This window comes from Carassius auratus, chromosome 45 (genome assembly GCF_003368295.1).
Source record: "Carassius auratus strain Wakin chromosome 45, ASM336829v1, whole genome shotgun sequence".
In the NCBI taxonomy this organism is placed as follows: domain Eukaryota; kingdom Metazoa; phylum Chordata; class Actinopteri; order Cypriniformes; family Cyprinidae; genus Carassius; species Carassius auratus.
In genome coordinates this window covers 7,820,525-7,836,095 of record NC_039287.1, presented here as the reverse complement: position 1 = coordinate 7,836,095, position 15,571 = coordinate 7,820,525, and the positions used below count along the sequence as shown (strand labels likewise).

At 36.0% G+C, this 15,571-nt stretch overlaps 1 protein-coding gene across 1 annotated transcript in view; it reads right to left on the bottom strand.

The window, feature by feature from the left end:
- Positions 1–294: 294 nt before the first annotated feature.
- The window catches only part of LOC113063102 (sterile alpha motif domain-containing protein 5-like), a 29,303-nt gene continuing 14,026 nt past the window's right edge, over positions 295–15,571 (bottom strand). Inside the window, exon 2 of the mRNA XM_026233279.1 lies at positions 295–648. Within this exon, the coding sequence (XP_026089064.1) occupies positions 613–648 (36 nt within the window). The 3' untranslated portion in view covers positions 295–612. The remainder of the gene's footprint in view (positions 649–15,571) is intronic.

Genomic DNA, 15,571 nt, shown 5'->3' with positions numbered 1-15,571 from the left:
GTTTACAGGGGTAGACTACAGGAGCACTGAGCAGCATAGAGCACCCTCTCGCGGCTGTAGACAGTAATGTTAGTCGCACCTGACTATAAGTTGCAGGACCAGCCAAACTATTGAAAAAAGTGCGACTTATAGTCCGGAAAATACGGTAGTAAGGCTTTATTTTTCTAATTGGGAGAGCAGTTTGGCTGCACTGCTCAGAACACAAAATAGAAAAACCAACTTGACACAAAATGTTGTCAAAATTGTAAATAGGGATCTTTCCGGGAAAAAAAATTAAATAGAATTTGTATGATTTTTTTTCCATATCGCCCAGCCCTAATCAAAATGATTCATGACTGATGAGGCATGGGAGGCAGAGTAAAATGTTGAAAGTGTGTGACCTTTACAGACACCGTCTGACACATGACACATTGATAATTGGTGCTAGCTAACATCTTGTGGCATTTCATTTGTGTCAGAGACAAAAATAAGTCTGGATCAATCATATTCCCACAGCCCACATACAGTCTGATGTTGATCATGAGTGAAAAGAAAATCTACTTAATGCTGAAAATGTACATAAAACATTTTTTTTATTTACACATTTTACACACCTGAAGTTAACGGTGAAATTCAGGCAAACACAAGTACTGTATCTTTGTCTTTTACCTTTGATTGGCAACCCAGTGATACAACAGGAGAAGGGCAAATGCAGAGACCCATAAAGAGGAACATAAAAACAGAAGAAAAAAAACCTGTTTAGAATAGTTATTCAATAACAACATAGCATTTTAACACATTATATAACTGCTGACTATCACTGCTTTGTTAGATATTACACCTTCACATCCATTATTATTAATATAATTTAACTTCCACTGAATAGGTATTCATGCTAGATCCTACAACTTGTTTTTCATCTTTTATTTTATATAACTTTTTAGTTTGCAAGATGAACACGAGATTGTCACACTATGTCCTTATAGCCTGAAGGATGACTCTCTAGTCTCTCTTGATCCACTGTGTGAAGTTAGTCTGTTATTATTGCATACATTCATTAAATGAGATCCGTTCAGGATGAAGTGCAGAATAAGCTCACAGCACTGTTCTGAAGAATTCACTATTATTCACGATCTCATTATACAAACAAAACTATTACATCGTCTTCACAGGAATGCACGATTTTATTTCTAATCTATCAGGAGAGGTTTCCCCAAAACCTGATCTTACATACTAACTCATAAAACAGCAGTCCTCTTTAATGATAAACTGTGTAAAGTTGTGTTCTTCGGGAAGTATTATGGGTCTAACCCCAGGACATTTGATCATTTATTTGTGGTATATGTGACACAAAGAGCAGTCTCAAAGTGCTGCAAGAAATACAGAAGAGAGGCCTATGGAATAATTTACAGCTAGGAGACAGAGAGAACACCAGAGAAGCTCCTGCACACCAGCATCTGCCACCCATTTAGGAAAAAATAACAAAAATACAGTATCAAAAGTAGGGCTGCAACTAACGATTATTTTGATAATCGATTAATCTGTCGATTATTTTTACGATTAATCGATTAATCGGTTTATGTACTTATATTTTAGTTTTTTCCATTTTTTCCCCAAGTAAATTATTAATAAAGGGTCTTTATCATTCAGCATAGATTTTTAAGAAATTTTAATCATTTTGCATTGTCATATCCTCATCAAAAATATACCTGGAGTTGTTTTATTATGTTAGTAATCCTTTGTCGAACTCTTCTGCAATCAAAACACTGACCCATACTCTAGCAAAATTCACAAGGAGATTTCAAACATTGTTTTCACCATGGCAGTCCTTAGAGCTCCTAAAGTAGTTTAACATCCCAAACAAAGCTTAAGGAATCTTTGAGAACATATTTTCACGAAGTATAAGGATAAAACAGAATAAAATTGCAGTGCATTGTATTTTATTATTTACTGGGAAAAAGCTTTATAGTTTATGCTGTGAAATTGTAAACAATCCTTCGAAAAAAAGTGCCAATGGCATGAAACCTGAATGGAACTCACAATTTAAAGTAAAATCCATCAGAAGGTTGTCCAGAAAAAAAAAATTGGGACACACACAAAAAACCTGCTGTGTGAAAAAGAGCAGTGAATACTTAGAAAAGAAGTGCATTTTAAATATACTCAAACATTTACCTATCTCATTCAGTCATAATTAGGCTGCAAGTCTGAATTATGAACTGGTAAACGACAAACTGATCACATAACATGTTTGTAAAGCTTTAAATGTTAACTGTTAAAAAGCAATGTTATCAGCTTTTACGACTTAACATTTGCAAACAACCTTGTACTGGAGAATCTGAACAAATAAAATTCTCAAGGGCCGTTCACATATCGTACATAAAAACGCGTGGAAAACGCTAGTCGCGCCGCTTTCTCCTTCTTTCCAAAGCGCTCGGGCAGAAGCGCCCCTGAGGCGTCTGCCTTTGCTAAGCAACCATGACGTGCTCTCTCCATGAAGACCCGGAAATTTCAGCAAAGGATAAATGGATGCGGTGTGGACGCGCCTGTCGCGACCGCGTCGCTTCCAGTATGAGAGTGCATACTGCGCGCCTACATAGGAAATAACGTACTTGAGCACGCAAAAGACACAATATGCGAACGGCCCCTTAAACAGTTCAGTAGTGCAGAGTTTACAGGTTACTCTTCATTTTGAAGGCTCAAAGTAAAGTACTCCCACTTCCCGCTGAATGCTGCAGAGACGCTGTTCGGGAAGCACGTGACATAAAACGAGGCCAGCTATTGGCTATTCGCTACTTCACCTGCTGTACTGGCTGAGTAAAACCTCCGGTGGCTCATTACTGCCACACTTTGGTCGCCGCAGATTTGAAATATGCACGAAATGAGCCGCTTATGGCAAATAAAATTTATTTAGCGACGAATCGATTACTAAATTAGTTGACAACTATTTTAATAATCGATTTTAATCGATTAAATCGATTCGTTGTTTCAGCTCTAATCAAAAGATCAACTCACAAGTCTTTGAACCCTTAAATCATTGGATTACAATGGTGGCAATTATGCCTTAAAGTTACAAACACATATATCCAAAAAAGTTTTTTTGTTCATGGTTACTGCTAATACAGGCTGAAAACAAGCATATCTGACATCACATAATGAACAGCACAATTGCTCAAAGTATGGCTCTGTGTGAAATGTGTGTTAATTTTTTTGTGATATAAGAAGAAGTTCATGAAAAGAAAGAAAAGAAATAACTGCTTATTTGTGCACAGTTGTGATAAAAGACACTGGATATTAGGGCTGCACGATATTGGGAAAAAATGACATTGCGATATTTTATTTTTCTGCGATATATATTGCGATATTTTTTCTTACAAACAAAAATGGGGTGAGCACACTTACATTCTCATTTTAAATGATTTAAACATCGACACCATTGTGTCAATTGATTAATATGCGCAAGGGAGAGAGACAGCGCTCGTGTTGTTTGAAGACGGCTCGCTCTCTCTCGCGCGCGCGCACGCGCTCTCTCTCTCTCTCTCTCTCGTTCTCTCTCTCGCGCGCGCGCGCTCTCTCTCTCTCTGTCTCTCTCGCGCTCTCTGTCTCTGTCTCTCTCGCGCTCTCTGTCTCTGTCTCTCTCGTGCTCTCTCTCTCTCGCGCGCGCTCTCTCTCTCTCTGTCGCGCTCTCTGTCTCTGTCTCTCTCGCGCTCTCTCTCTCTCTGCCCTGTTATACTTGCATGTGGTTTTCAGTCCTGTCAATGATAAACTTTCACTCTCTGATGGTTAAGCTGTGCAATTAATCGGCGAATCACATTTGTCAAGGGCCGGGGATCAGCTGGCCCGTACAGTTAATGAATAACGGATAAACTACAACAGCCTACATCGCACATCCTGCAATGTGACTTTCGTGGATTTGTACATTGCGATATCGATGCTTAAACGACACATCGTGCAGCCCTACTGGATATAGCACACATTACATAAGTGGCAAGTCAGGTTTGCATTTATTTGTCATTTCAACATTCATTTCCTAGAATAAAAGGGACATCCAGAATCTTGTGAGTCATAGGACTAAGTTAATGTTAATGAGAGATTATGCTTCCTGCAGTTTCATTGTTGTTTTGGCAATTTATGTTTTAACCATAATACTTAAATAGAAATCAGTTTACTAGGAAAATATGTGCAAAGAACATTCAGTAAGCCAGTAGAAAAGTGTGGGTTTTCATTAGGATAAAGGTGATAAATGAAAGTATATCTTATTGTGTGTGTGTGTAAATGGGAGAGGAAGATTGTTACTTACAAACTAAAGGAGATTTCCAATTACACTGGTTAATTATAACACGGACTATGTGAGTGTGTGTGGAAACACTGCATCCACTTTAATGGAAGCAGACAAAACAGAAGGAGGTGAGTTTTGGGAGGGGTGCCACCAAATATTTGCACAAAACTGGTGTTCCACCCCAGTTGGAATGTGTCTGTCACATGCACACACTCAATAGCCTTGCTTGGCACCGGATTGTCTCTTTAGAGTGATAAATATTTAGTGTAAATATTAGCAGCGGTAGAAGCTGATAATTCTCTGGTGGCTTCACTTCCCCTGAACCGATCTTATCTACTGCACTCAACACAAACACATACCCTAACCTATACAAATATTAGCACTGTACTTCTAGGATAAAAAACATCTCAACTGAAAGCAGATGGAAGAAAATGCAAAAATCCCACAAAGTTCAGACAATTTAGCCAAACAATGAATGCAACATTTTGAACAGTGCTTACACAGACAGCTACTAATGTGTTGCTAACTACATCACATTGGGGTGTATATATTCACACCTAAATCCAAGAAAGAAACCGAGAACTGAATTAAATTTTAAATTAAGAAAATGCTGAAAGTATCATTTCGTGACAGTAACATTAACCCCTTATCCTCACAGCAGCTGGTTATGCATGTCACAAACTGAGGGAATTCCTAAGATAAAAGAAAGTGATAAGAATGCCTACAGATACTTTATATATACTTTATAATACTTTTATCCACCTAAAAATGTGAAAAAATGTTGTCTACACTATAGCAATGCACCGCTCACACAGAATAAACTTTCAAACCAAGCAGTTTACTGTTAATCAACACGGCAAATTCACAGTACCAATTTTTTTACCCTCTTGAAACTGCCAATCACGGAGATTGTACAATCGACTATAGTATTTACAGAATTAAGTATGCACATTCTAACATTAACGGGTACAGAGGTGAACAATAAAAAACAGAGAATAAACAGCGTTTTGGCTTGGCACGGTGTGCTTCTTTGGTGAAACGTTGGTTTTAGATATTGTACTCAGGAGTCAGTGGCTACAGTAAACCTCTCTAGAGAAAAAAAATTAGAATTAAAGCAAGATGTCTGAACAACTCTCAGCATGAAGAAGAGGCTCTCTTTTCTGAGAAAAAGATTTCTAGTGAGTTATTCGTTACTCGACACACACACAAACCACACAGAAAGAAAAAGACCTCAAACACCAAACAAACAAACAAACAAACAAACACACACACTAAATATACCAGCCCTGAACAACTGGCAAAAAAACATCTTACTCAAAAGCAATATATACTTCCCTTTGAACATCCTTTTCTTGTTTTTCTATAAAGATACAGCTCTCTTTATTCTCTAGAGTGCTGTCAACCACATAGAGCTTTCCCTCTGTGACCCTTAAGAGCCCAGAGGAATGTTGTCCCAACCCTACCCGAGCAGGAGCTTTGTCATCCTCTGTCACTTTGCTCAGCAACTAAGGAAAATTTGCCCTCTAACATTAGTTTAGTATTTATGCGATTAAACAAAAAAAATCGACAAAATTTTCTCCATTCAAAACTATAAGAGTTACATGTCTTGGGTATTCTATAATCTTTGGTGATATTTACTATCAGACATGAAAGGGAACTTAATTAATTCTTATTATTATATTTTTTTTTTGGAACACGCGCCACACAGCAACTGCAGCTGCGGACACACACGCATAAAAGCAAATAATACCTCTGCACAGTGTTTCTTTTTTTACAACAGAAATGTGAATTCTGCCTGTACTGAGACAGTCTCATCATTTGCATTATGGCAGTCCACTCTGCTTATTGTTTTTCGAGAATGTTGCACTCCTGTTTGTCATTGTGCACGTAACTTCACGCCAATAAATCATCAGAAATATTAGTCTTTACCAATATATTGAATCTTTACATTCGTCGTGCCAGTTGTCCATGGATTTACCTACATTTGGTGTTATTTGCTGTATAAAATGCATATAGACATGCAAAATCGATTTTACAATCGATTCAACGAACACTTGTCACTTTTTTTTTCAAGTGACAACCCAAGAAAGCAAAGTAAACAGTCTTTCATTTGTAGGTTGCATTGATACCTACCGGTGGATGCAAGTAAAACAGTAACTAGTTTTTTTTCTTCTCACCTGAAATTCATGCAATAAACATGTTTATGACAAAGATTTCAATTTGCTTGTGGTCTATAAAGCCTGCATCAAAATGAGGTTTGCAATGATGCGCCAGAAGCCACGGGTTGAAGACCCAGTCATTGATGTCATGATATGCTAATAAGTTTAAATTCATACCTACTTAATTACCATCACCAAAATTTTACTTTTTTTTTTTTTTTTTACATTGAAACTTGAAAAAAATAATATAGACCTAGCTACTGACCCTTTTAAAAAAAAATTTTTACTGTTACTGCAAACCAAAATATTTTTAAGGATGAAAAAAAAAATAATAAAAAATGCCAGCATTTCTGATTTTGAATTCATTGTGGTCTTCCTCACACTGACACTACACATTCATTTAGATGCTTAGGACAGGTAGTTTCTTCTCCACTCAGCCTTTATTAACAATCAGAATTGTGGGCTTAATTAGGTTAATTGCTCTGGGAATCTCAGCGCCCGTCTGCAGGGCGCCACTTAGATTCAGACACAAAGTGGCGTCTTCATACAGATCCATTGTCCATGTTTATTCATTACGGAACAACTGACCCATTTAAAATGATCTACATGATGACTGTTATCAGTGGTGTCTGTCACAAGTGTGATTACATAGACTGTATGGGCAGATAAAATTTTCTTTTTACACTCACCTGAGAGCCATTAGTGATTAAGCATTTCTCTCAAATATAAACATGAAAATATGAATGATAACATACAAAAATTTGCTATGGTAGGGTATATAACGATGCTAGAGTGTTTCGAGAGGTTATGAGCGTGTTGCTATGCACTAAGGTGTTCTGAGTGGTTTTAAACATGTTGCTATATAGCTAGCAAAGTGTTGCTAGGTGGTAGATTACTGGTTCAAGTCAAAAGTAGCCATGCTCAAGACTCCATGACATCACAGAAATCATATTTGCTTTAAAAAAAAATGCAGCTACACATTTTCCAGTTTCAATCTTTTGAGTCTTAAATATCAAATCATTTTCGGGAAATTAAATAAAAAACCATATCAGACCAACAGGATTCCCCTAGTCAAACACAGCTGTCTTAAGAAAAGGATTTCATATTGCTAAAATGTTAATGGTTTCTGAATTCCCAGCATGCATTGCTGTTATAGAATTATTATTTCGTTTTTTGCTGTCTGCTGACTTTAAGTCCGTTTTACCAATTTACTGGCTAAATTAAAGGAACACTCCACTTCCACAAATCCATTCAGCTTATTCTCCGGATTTGGCAGGAGCACTTTTAGCTTAGGTTAGCATAGATCATTGAATCTGATTAAACCGTTAGCTTCTCACTCAAAAATGACCAAAGAGTTTAGATATTTTTCCTATTCAAAACTTGACTCTTCCGTAGTTACATCGTGTACTAAGACCTCCATCAGAGGGACGTCACATCTTTGTGGGTAATGTGCCTCATGGCAGAGAGGTCATTGAGGTCTAAGGCTGATATTGAGGAAACCAGAAACCAAACAGCACAACAGGACTTAAGATGTTCAGCACAACAATTTGTAGATTAATCTACAAATACCAAGGAAGAACTCTCCCTGTTTCACATAATCTGCACAAAAGTGGTGATGGTCAAACAGATGGGTCTTGGAATATATAATAATATTTAGTGATTTAGAATAACAACAACAACAGAACAGCTTTAGTCAAATAAATTAAATTACATTTATGCATTTAGCAGATGCTTTTATCCAACGCGACTTACAGAGCATTCAGGCTAACATGTTTCCTGGGAATTGAACCCACAACCTTGCGTTGCTAACACAATGCTCTACGGCTTGAGCCACAGGGACACAAATAAATGCACTAACATTCAAATGTTAGTTGTTTCTGAAAAAAGTCTCCTATGCTTAAGTTTGCATGTATTTGATAAAAAACGTAAAACGTAACTGATTACTGTGACGGCAAATCTGAGTACTGAGCAGCCATTATTCCAGTCTTTAGTGTCACAATTCTAATATGCCGATTTGCTTTCAAAAAATATTTATTATTATTATCATCATCAATGATGAAAACAGCTGCTCTGCATTTTTGTGGGAACCATTATAATTTTTTCCAGGATTTTTAATGAATAGAATGTCCAAAAGAACAGCATTTATTTGAAATATTATATACAGTATATAGTTTTTTTTTTTTTTTTCATTTTGACGCAATCGACCTGGGTTCGAATCCACCTTTTGGCAAATGTTTTTCTCCCTTTTCAAATTTCAAATTTTTTCTCAGAAAAGCATTTATTTTGAATATGAAAATGAAGAATATAATCAAGAAGTTGAAAATATAGTCTGGGATAGGGTTAGGATAGGTGTAAGGAGGGCTTTATTGTCCCAATAAGGTGGCATTAATTTAATAATTTGATTTAAAATTACAATTTACACTCAATAAGTTTATATTGTACTAGGGGTGCAACGGTACGCATAAATCACGGTTCGGTTCATTTTCGGTACAGTAAGGGAAAGAAATGCAAACATTAAATTGCAGGTTGTTCATTACTATAAACCTTTTTTAACAAATGTGTTTTAAGAGATAAAATACTGCTGCAAAGTTCACCGCTAAATAAAATACTCTCAGTCTCAAACAAATGTCATATAATGAAAAATATAAATAAATAACTATGATTACAGTACAGCATTACCAATCCCAGCTTGTAGGCCTGCTCATATTTAAAATATATATATAACTTTTCCAAAGTGTAACGTGCAGCATCAACAGTTTCAGTTTTTAGACCTGCTCAAATTTCGTTATTGCAGTAACGTCATGCTCATGTCATGCAGCCAGTGTGTCCCCGGCCTTAGAATCAGCTGCAGGGCGGGATTTGCTCTGAACGCGGAAACTTCCGGCACTTAATATGTTTGATTGGAAACACGAAAATGTACTTTCATGTATTTTTCTTTACTTTTTCAGTATTTAGATTTTTTATTTGATTTGCAGATAGTTGTATATTGGCCAGATATTGTCCTACTCTAATAAACCATACATCAATTGAAATGTTATTTATTCAGCTTTCATATGATGTATAAATCTCAATTTAGAAAAATGTACACTTGTAAAGATTGGTTTTGTGGTCCAGAGTCACATATTTGTTTTAGCTGTTACATTTTGACAAAAAATGCCATTATTTTTTTTTATCATTAAAACGTTCTTTGTGTCAACATTATGCCATTTAATGGCCGAAAATAAATAAAATAACATGAAATATTAACTAAATTTAGAGGAAATTATCAACGGACTATAAAAAATAAAAATGGGAAAAAAGTACACTGTCAATATTTTTTATTATCAGAGTTATTTTTTTCATGTGTTATTCAAATACACCAAGAACATATTTGCACCATAGTAATCAATTCAATTTTACCCAGTATAAGTCCATTTACGTCAGTAATGCCACAGCAGTCTCAGACTAGACACAGGACAAATAAAATCTCTAATCCTTTATATAGATGAGCTGACCAAAAACGCAACCCCAGCCAGAAAACCTTTAATTTTGTCTGGGCATTGGTGGGTCAATGGGTCACATATGCCTCATCACATAATGGGGAACGTGATGAGCAGAGCTTTGGAAAATAGATCAAATGTTTCTAAATCTGGTCTTTCTGTTTCATGACCACTTGCCATTTTCTCCAGACTGACATTTATGTTTTCTAGCTCTTTCAGCATTCTACTCTTTCAGCAAAGCAGCATTAGTCCAACCCAAATAATTAACCACTATATATGATAGGAACAATTACTAACAGTGGTAGTCTTGACAGTATTTGTGCTCTACGTCTGTAAATGCTAGTATACATTTTTAGTAGGGCTGCAAGATTAATTGCATGCGATTGTCACACGTGTTTCATCGGTAAAGCTGGTTCTGTTATTAGTAGCAACATATATTCTTATACAAGCAGTTGCTGATGTGTTTTCTGTCCCCAAATATCAGTATTCTGTCTGGAGTCAGTGGAGTTTGTGAAATCCAGCAGGGAGACAATCATCAGGCCATCAGGAACATTGCCTGACTATCAACAGCCTGCATGCACACTCATACATATAAACACATCACACTGATATTTGAACAAATCTGAAAGGACCCTCTTTCCTGATGGCACATAATGATCCTTATCACACTCTTTGCAATCTATTTTCCTCCAGACAAAAACACAAACAAATCTCACAAACCACATTTTAAATGAACATCTGCAATATGCTTATAACTGTCAGGAAACCACTGCAACAGAAATTAGTCCAGTTTACTTTAACTCAATACTTCACTGATCACTCTAGAAGGAGTCTAACTGAAAAGGAGGCACTGACATTCCATGAGAAGGTGGCAATCATTCCATTACAACATTCATATCCTCTATTCCAAGCCTTGCTGATTATTTGGGACAACCCACTCGGTGCATAGCACATTCATCTTCATTTAGACAGTAAGCGGAATATAATCTTCAAAGCATTAATGAGAATGTGCCATCCAACACATTAATCACACCTAAATCACGTTTGTAGTCAAGCAGCAACACATTATTTGTGATCATTTTGTCGGAAGGCTTCACATTCTTTATTTTATTATAGGAAAAAGCCTAATGGTGCTTGGCTGTGTGTTAATCGGTTTGTACATGCCACTTTGCTATTCAAAAGCCCCTATAAGGATGACTGCCCTACAACAAACTGAGCTGGTCATTTGCATGCCAAATCTACAAATCTAATGCTTACAAATGTAATATTTACATTTGTGCATATAGCTGTTTGCGTATAGCAATTTATTACAGAGAATTACAAAACAACAGTCCCGCTGTTATGACGATATGATACAGGTCTCAAAGCATGTAGAAATCTGTTTACCTTAGCGAAATCAAGTTTTAAAAATGGTGATTGAGTGACCTCATTCCAGAAGAAAACAGTTGCGCAAGTGTGATACAACAACAGAAAAATTACAGAAAACAAGCAATACCAGAGTATGGGAGTATACAAGGCAAAGATATCAGAGATAGCAAATCAGCTCTGAATGTGTGTCAGAGAAACAGACAGGAAGAAAAAACACAAACACACACGAAAATGCACACACACCAAGTAGATGAAAAAGAAAGAGAGAGAGAGAAGTAGGAAGATGAGAACATATGCGCTGTTGCTCTGAGTGTCAGTTGTGATTAGTAAATAAATAAAACAAGCTAGGTCCGAGCTCTGTGTGTATATAATGTGTGTCTGTGAATTATGCTTATCTAATTACACACCAAATGCAACCCAAATCTCTTGACCCCCTCAGTGCTCAACTCAATTACCCTCCCTGACAGAGTCACAGCAAGACAGAACCACAGCAAATCTATGCTAACAAGACAGCTTACCAACATCTATTTGGACATTTCTTCAAGTTCCATTCAAACAAGTCCGTTGACTCCATGGTCTTCATGGTAACGTCCAGAAGCAGTTACTTTCCATGTAGGGTAGTAAGTATATACAACACTTATCTGATTGAATGCTCACAGAAATATTATGTTTCAATAACATATAAAAAAAAATCAGTGATAAACCACTATATTAAAGGTTACTATTTTGCCATTTCACATTTATATGGTCTTTAAATTGTTCTCTTTAAATCATACCATGTTAAACCATGTTTTGATTCCCTTGGTGAATTTTGGCAATTAGTATTTTAGAAGGTTCAGACTAGTTTATATCCCTTAGGGTAAGACATGTTGTCTCTAGAACTTATGATCTATATTTTCTTGTAACTGCTTTGACCTTAAGCTGCTGACAGGTTTCATTTCCCCTGAATTGCAATGATTGCATCTCTCATAAGTGTAATTGATTGGATGTTATACCTCAGTTTATATAAAGCAGAAAAGGTATTGTGCTTTGGAGCCAAAGCAAATATTTGATCACCGATGCCAAAATATCATCATTTTAATAGATGACTCAACTAGTGGACAAGAACAGACAGAGCAAACATCTAGTGATAGCAGGCCAATTGAGCAAAATATCAACATAAGGAATTTGTCATTTTAAAATGTGACTGACCAAACCATTTGAATTCATAAAAATACATTAGTGTTTTATTTTGTCTAAATGTGTAGTGTTTCTATGCCATGTGTCTATGTCTGAGTTAATATTTAAAGACTATATTAAAGCACCACAGCACCATGTCTAAGACTGCGTGACACTTTGAAAAGTAGGAGTAGTACACTCTGGAGACCAGGAACTAAATAGTCATTATCTGTGCCTTTACAAACAAATGGGAGAGAGAGTGAGGAGAAACAGGTACTCTATTTAAAAGTTTGGGGTCAGTAAGTTTTTACTTATTTTTTTAAACATTTTGAAACACTTTTGATCAATATAATACACCCCTATGGATTAAAAATATTAATTCATAAAAAAAACTTTTTTGAATGTTAGTGTTAGGGTAAGTGTATAATCAGGGCCATAAAAGTTTCATTGTGAATCAGTGTGGAATATAACATTTCAAGAAAAAAGATTTCTATAAATAATCACAAAATCAACGATCAACAGTTCCCAAGTCTGCACATTATTCAAATTTCCATAAACATGGTTATAGTTAATGATTTATCAGCATTTTTCCCCCACATTATAAGTCTTGGAACAAATATAAAAAAGACAATGAACTTAAAGACGTTGTTGTAGAAATAATACATATATATGAAACCATGCTGTTACTAGAGCATCAGACAAACAAAATACAGCTTGCAAACAACCAAAATGATTTCTAATGAGTAGTCCAGCCATGAAACTCTTTTGGTACTCTAACGGGTTCATTCAAAATTACATTCCCAGCGAATCAGGTTCTAATTATAATTACCTTGTGTCTATAAACCAGACACATTCCACGCTCGCTACACCTGCGCACACTGCATATCCTCTTACTAGCCCACCACCTCCCCAGCTCCATATGATCTGTGCATTCAGCCAAAGCAAGTCTAATTGCTTCGCAGCAGCAGCAGCATAGCAGATCAAGTCCGGCAAGACCAAACCCATGCTTTTCAAATTTTATCAATAAAGCTTTTACAATCCTTTCCGAGAGTTGTCATGAGTGAAATGAAATTAAACCGCCAATCAATCCAATCCTAATGTAACCAAGGAACTGTTTCTCCACTAAATTGATTCAATTCAAATTCAATAACCCTCTTCAATCATTTCTCACAATGTAACCATATCAAAGTCTACCCAACGTTTATTACAAGCAGCAGTCATTTTGTGAAAAAGCTGATCATTACTACCCAAATCATTTTATGAAAACATTTTGTGATGCTATGCCTCTATTATGGTGACCTTGACTAGTGACAAAAAGAAGCAGCTCAAAAGCCAGAATAGTCCTTTATGAGCTCGTACTATTTGTACTAAAGTTTCTCAACAAAACCATCAAACTACTGTGACTGGATTCCCTCCAGCACATCATTAAACAATGAAACACTGCCAACATAGATTCAAATCACATCTGTGACACAAAGCAATAGCACAATACAAACTTTATCTGTTTGTGTTGTTAATGTTATAACCTGTGACCTTTCATTCTTTTTCCATCATGTCTAACGCATCTAACACATGCCAAAGGAAATTTTTGCCCGAAACCGTAAATGGTTTTGCTTCTGTTCAGTTATAACCTCTGGCTCTTTAAAGAACATGTACATTATTCTTGGACAACCAGTCATTGTAAATAAGGCCAGTGACTCCATAAATGTCAAAGAATTTATGTTGCATTTCTGATGTTACATAAATGATTCAGCGGGTTTAGCAACATTTACAACATTTTCATCTGACTGTTTCATCTGACTCATCTATCTGATTTCCCAAATTATTATGCTACTTGTACCACATTTCCTTGGTATATTCATGGCCTTTCTAAATGCAGATTATCTTTCTGAACATAGCTGTTCCATTCCATTCTTTTTGCAACTGAAGTATATATAATAATAATAATAATAATAATAATAATAATAATAATAATAATAATAATAATAATAATAAAATAACTATTATTTTTACTTTTGTGTTTAAGGGTCAATAAATAAATAAGGTTCAGTAAATAAATGTTAACTTTTAGGTGAATTATACATTTAACAAAGTGCTTTGACTACAATCGTTTAACCCCCCCCCCCCCCAACCTAGAATCTAGACATGTAAATGAGCTGTGTTTGGATACGTGCAGGTATTTGGATATTCAAATCATCCCTTAAATGTCCCCCTTTTCCAGTTGGCATTTGTTGATTTTCATTACACACATGTCCTTTCCCAACCCCTGTCATTAGATAGCTCTGATTGCCATGTCCTAATTACAATTACAGATTTTGTTTAGTTGCTCCTTCATGCATATTGAAATGTAAATTTTCTCTGCTACAAAGAACAAGGTCACATCTCGTGGATGCAGGGCTGACGGCCAGGCGCCTGAGAAGAAAGGAAGCACAGAAGCAGACCATAATGAGATATTAAATAATCAAGTAGAAGGTAAATGATGCTCTAAATAAATTATTCTGATTTAATTACTGGCAAAATCATTTATTTCTACTAATCCATTGGCTCCATCTGTAGAAACATGGCAGGTAGCAGAGACACAAAACAAATGCTTTAGTGCAAACGACCAACTGTTAATGCAAGTTTGGAGAGTTTGACAGGAAAGGTTAGGAGCTATAAAGCTGAAAGCATTTTTTTTCTTCTTCAGCGAGAAGGACTCACTGCTTTCCAAACTGAAATCATCAGACCAAGGATCTGATGATTCACTGCCTGATATTTACATGAAATATTTCTTTGGTGACTCAGTGGATTTCAACAAATCATGTTCCATCAACTCATCACTGAGCAGATCACAGATGAATATTATCATTGTTCTGCCTGGAATCGAAATGCTGTTAAAAAGGTACCAAGCTGAAACAATGAGAGTTTTATAAGAAGAACTAAACTTATTAGGCTGTCCCTATGATTCTATGAGCAGAACGGTCTATTCTGTGATATGCCTGTGAAACAATCAACATTTAATCCACAGAAGTTCTAATAAACGCTACACAAATTTTCCAAAGTTTTCTAGAGGTTGCCAAACTATTACTAGATTTTTTTTTTCCAGTACAGTGGTTGGTCAATTTACATGTCAGTGGAAAAACAGAATAAGCTGAATTGTGTGCCATATTTTG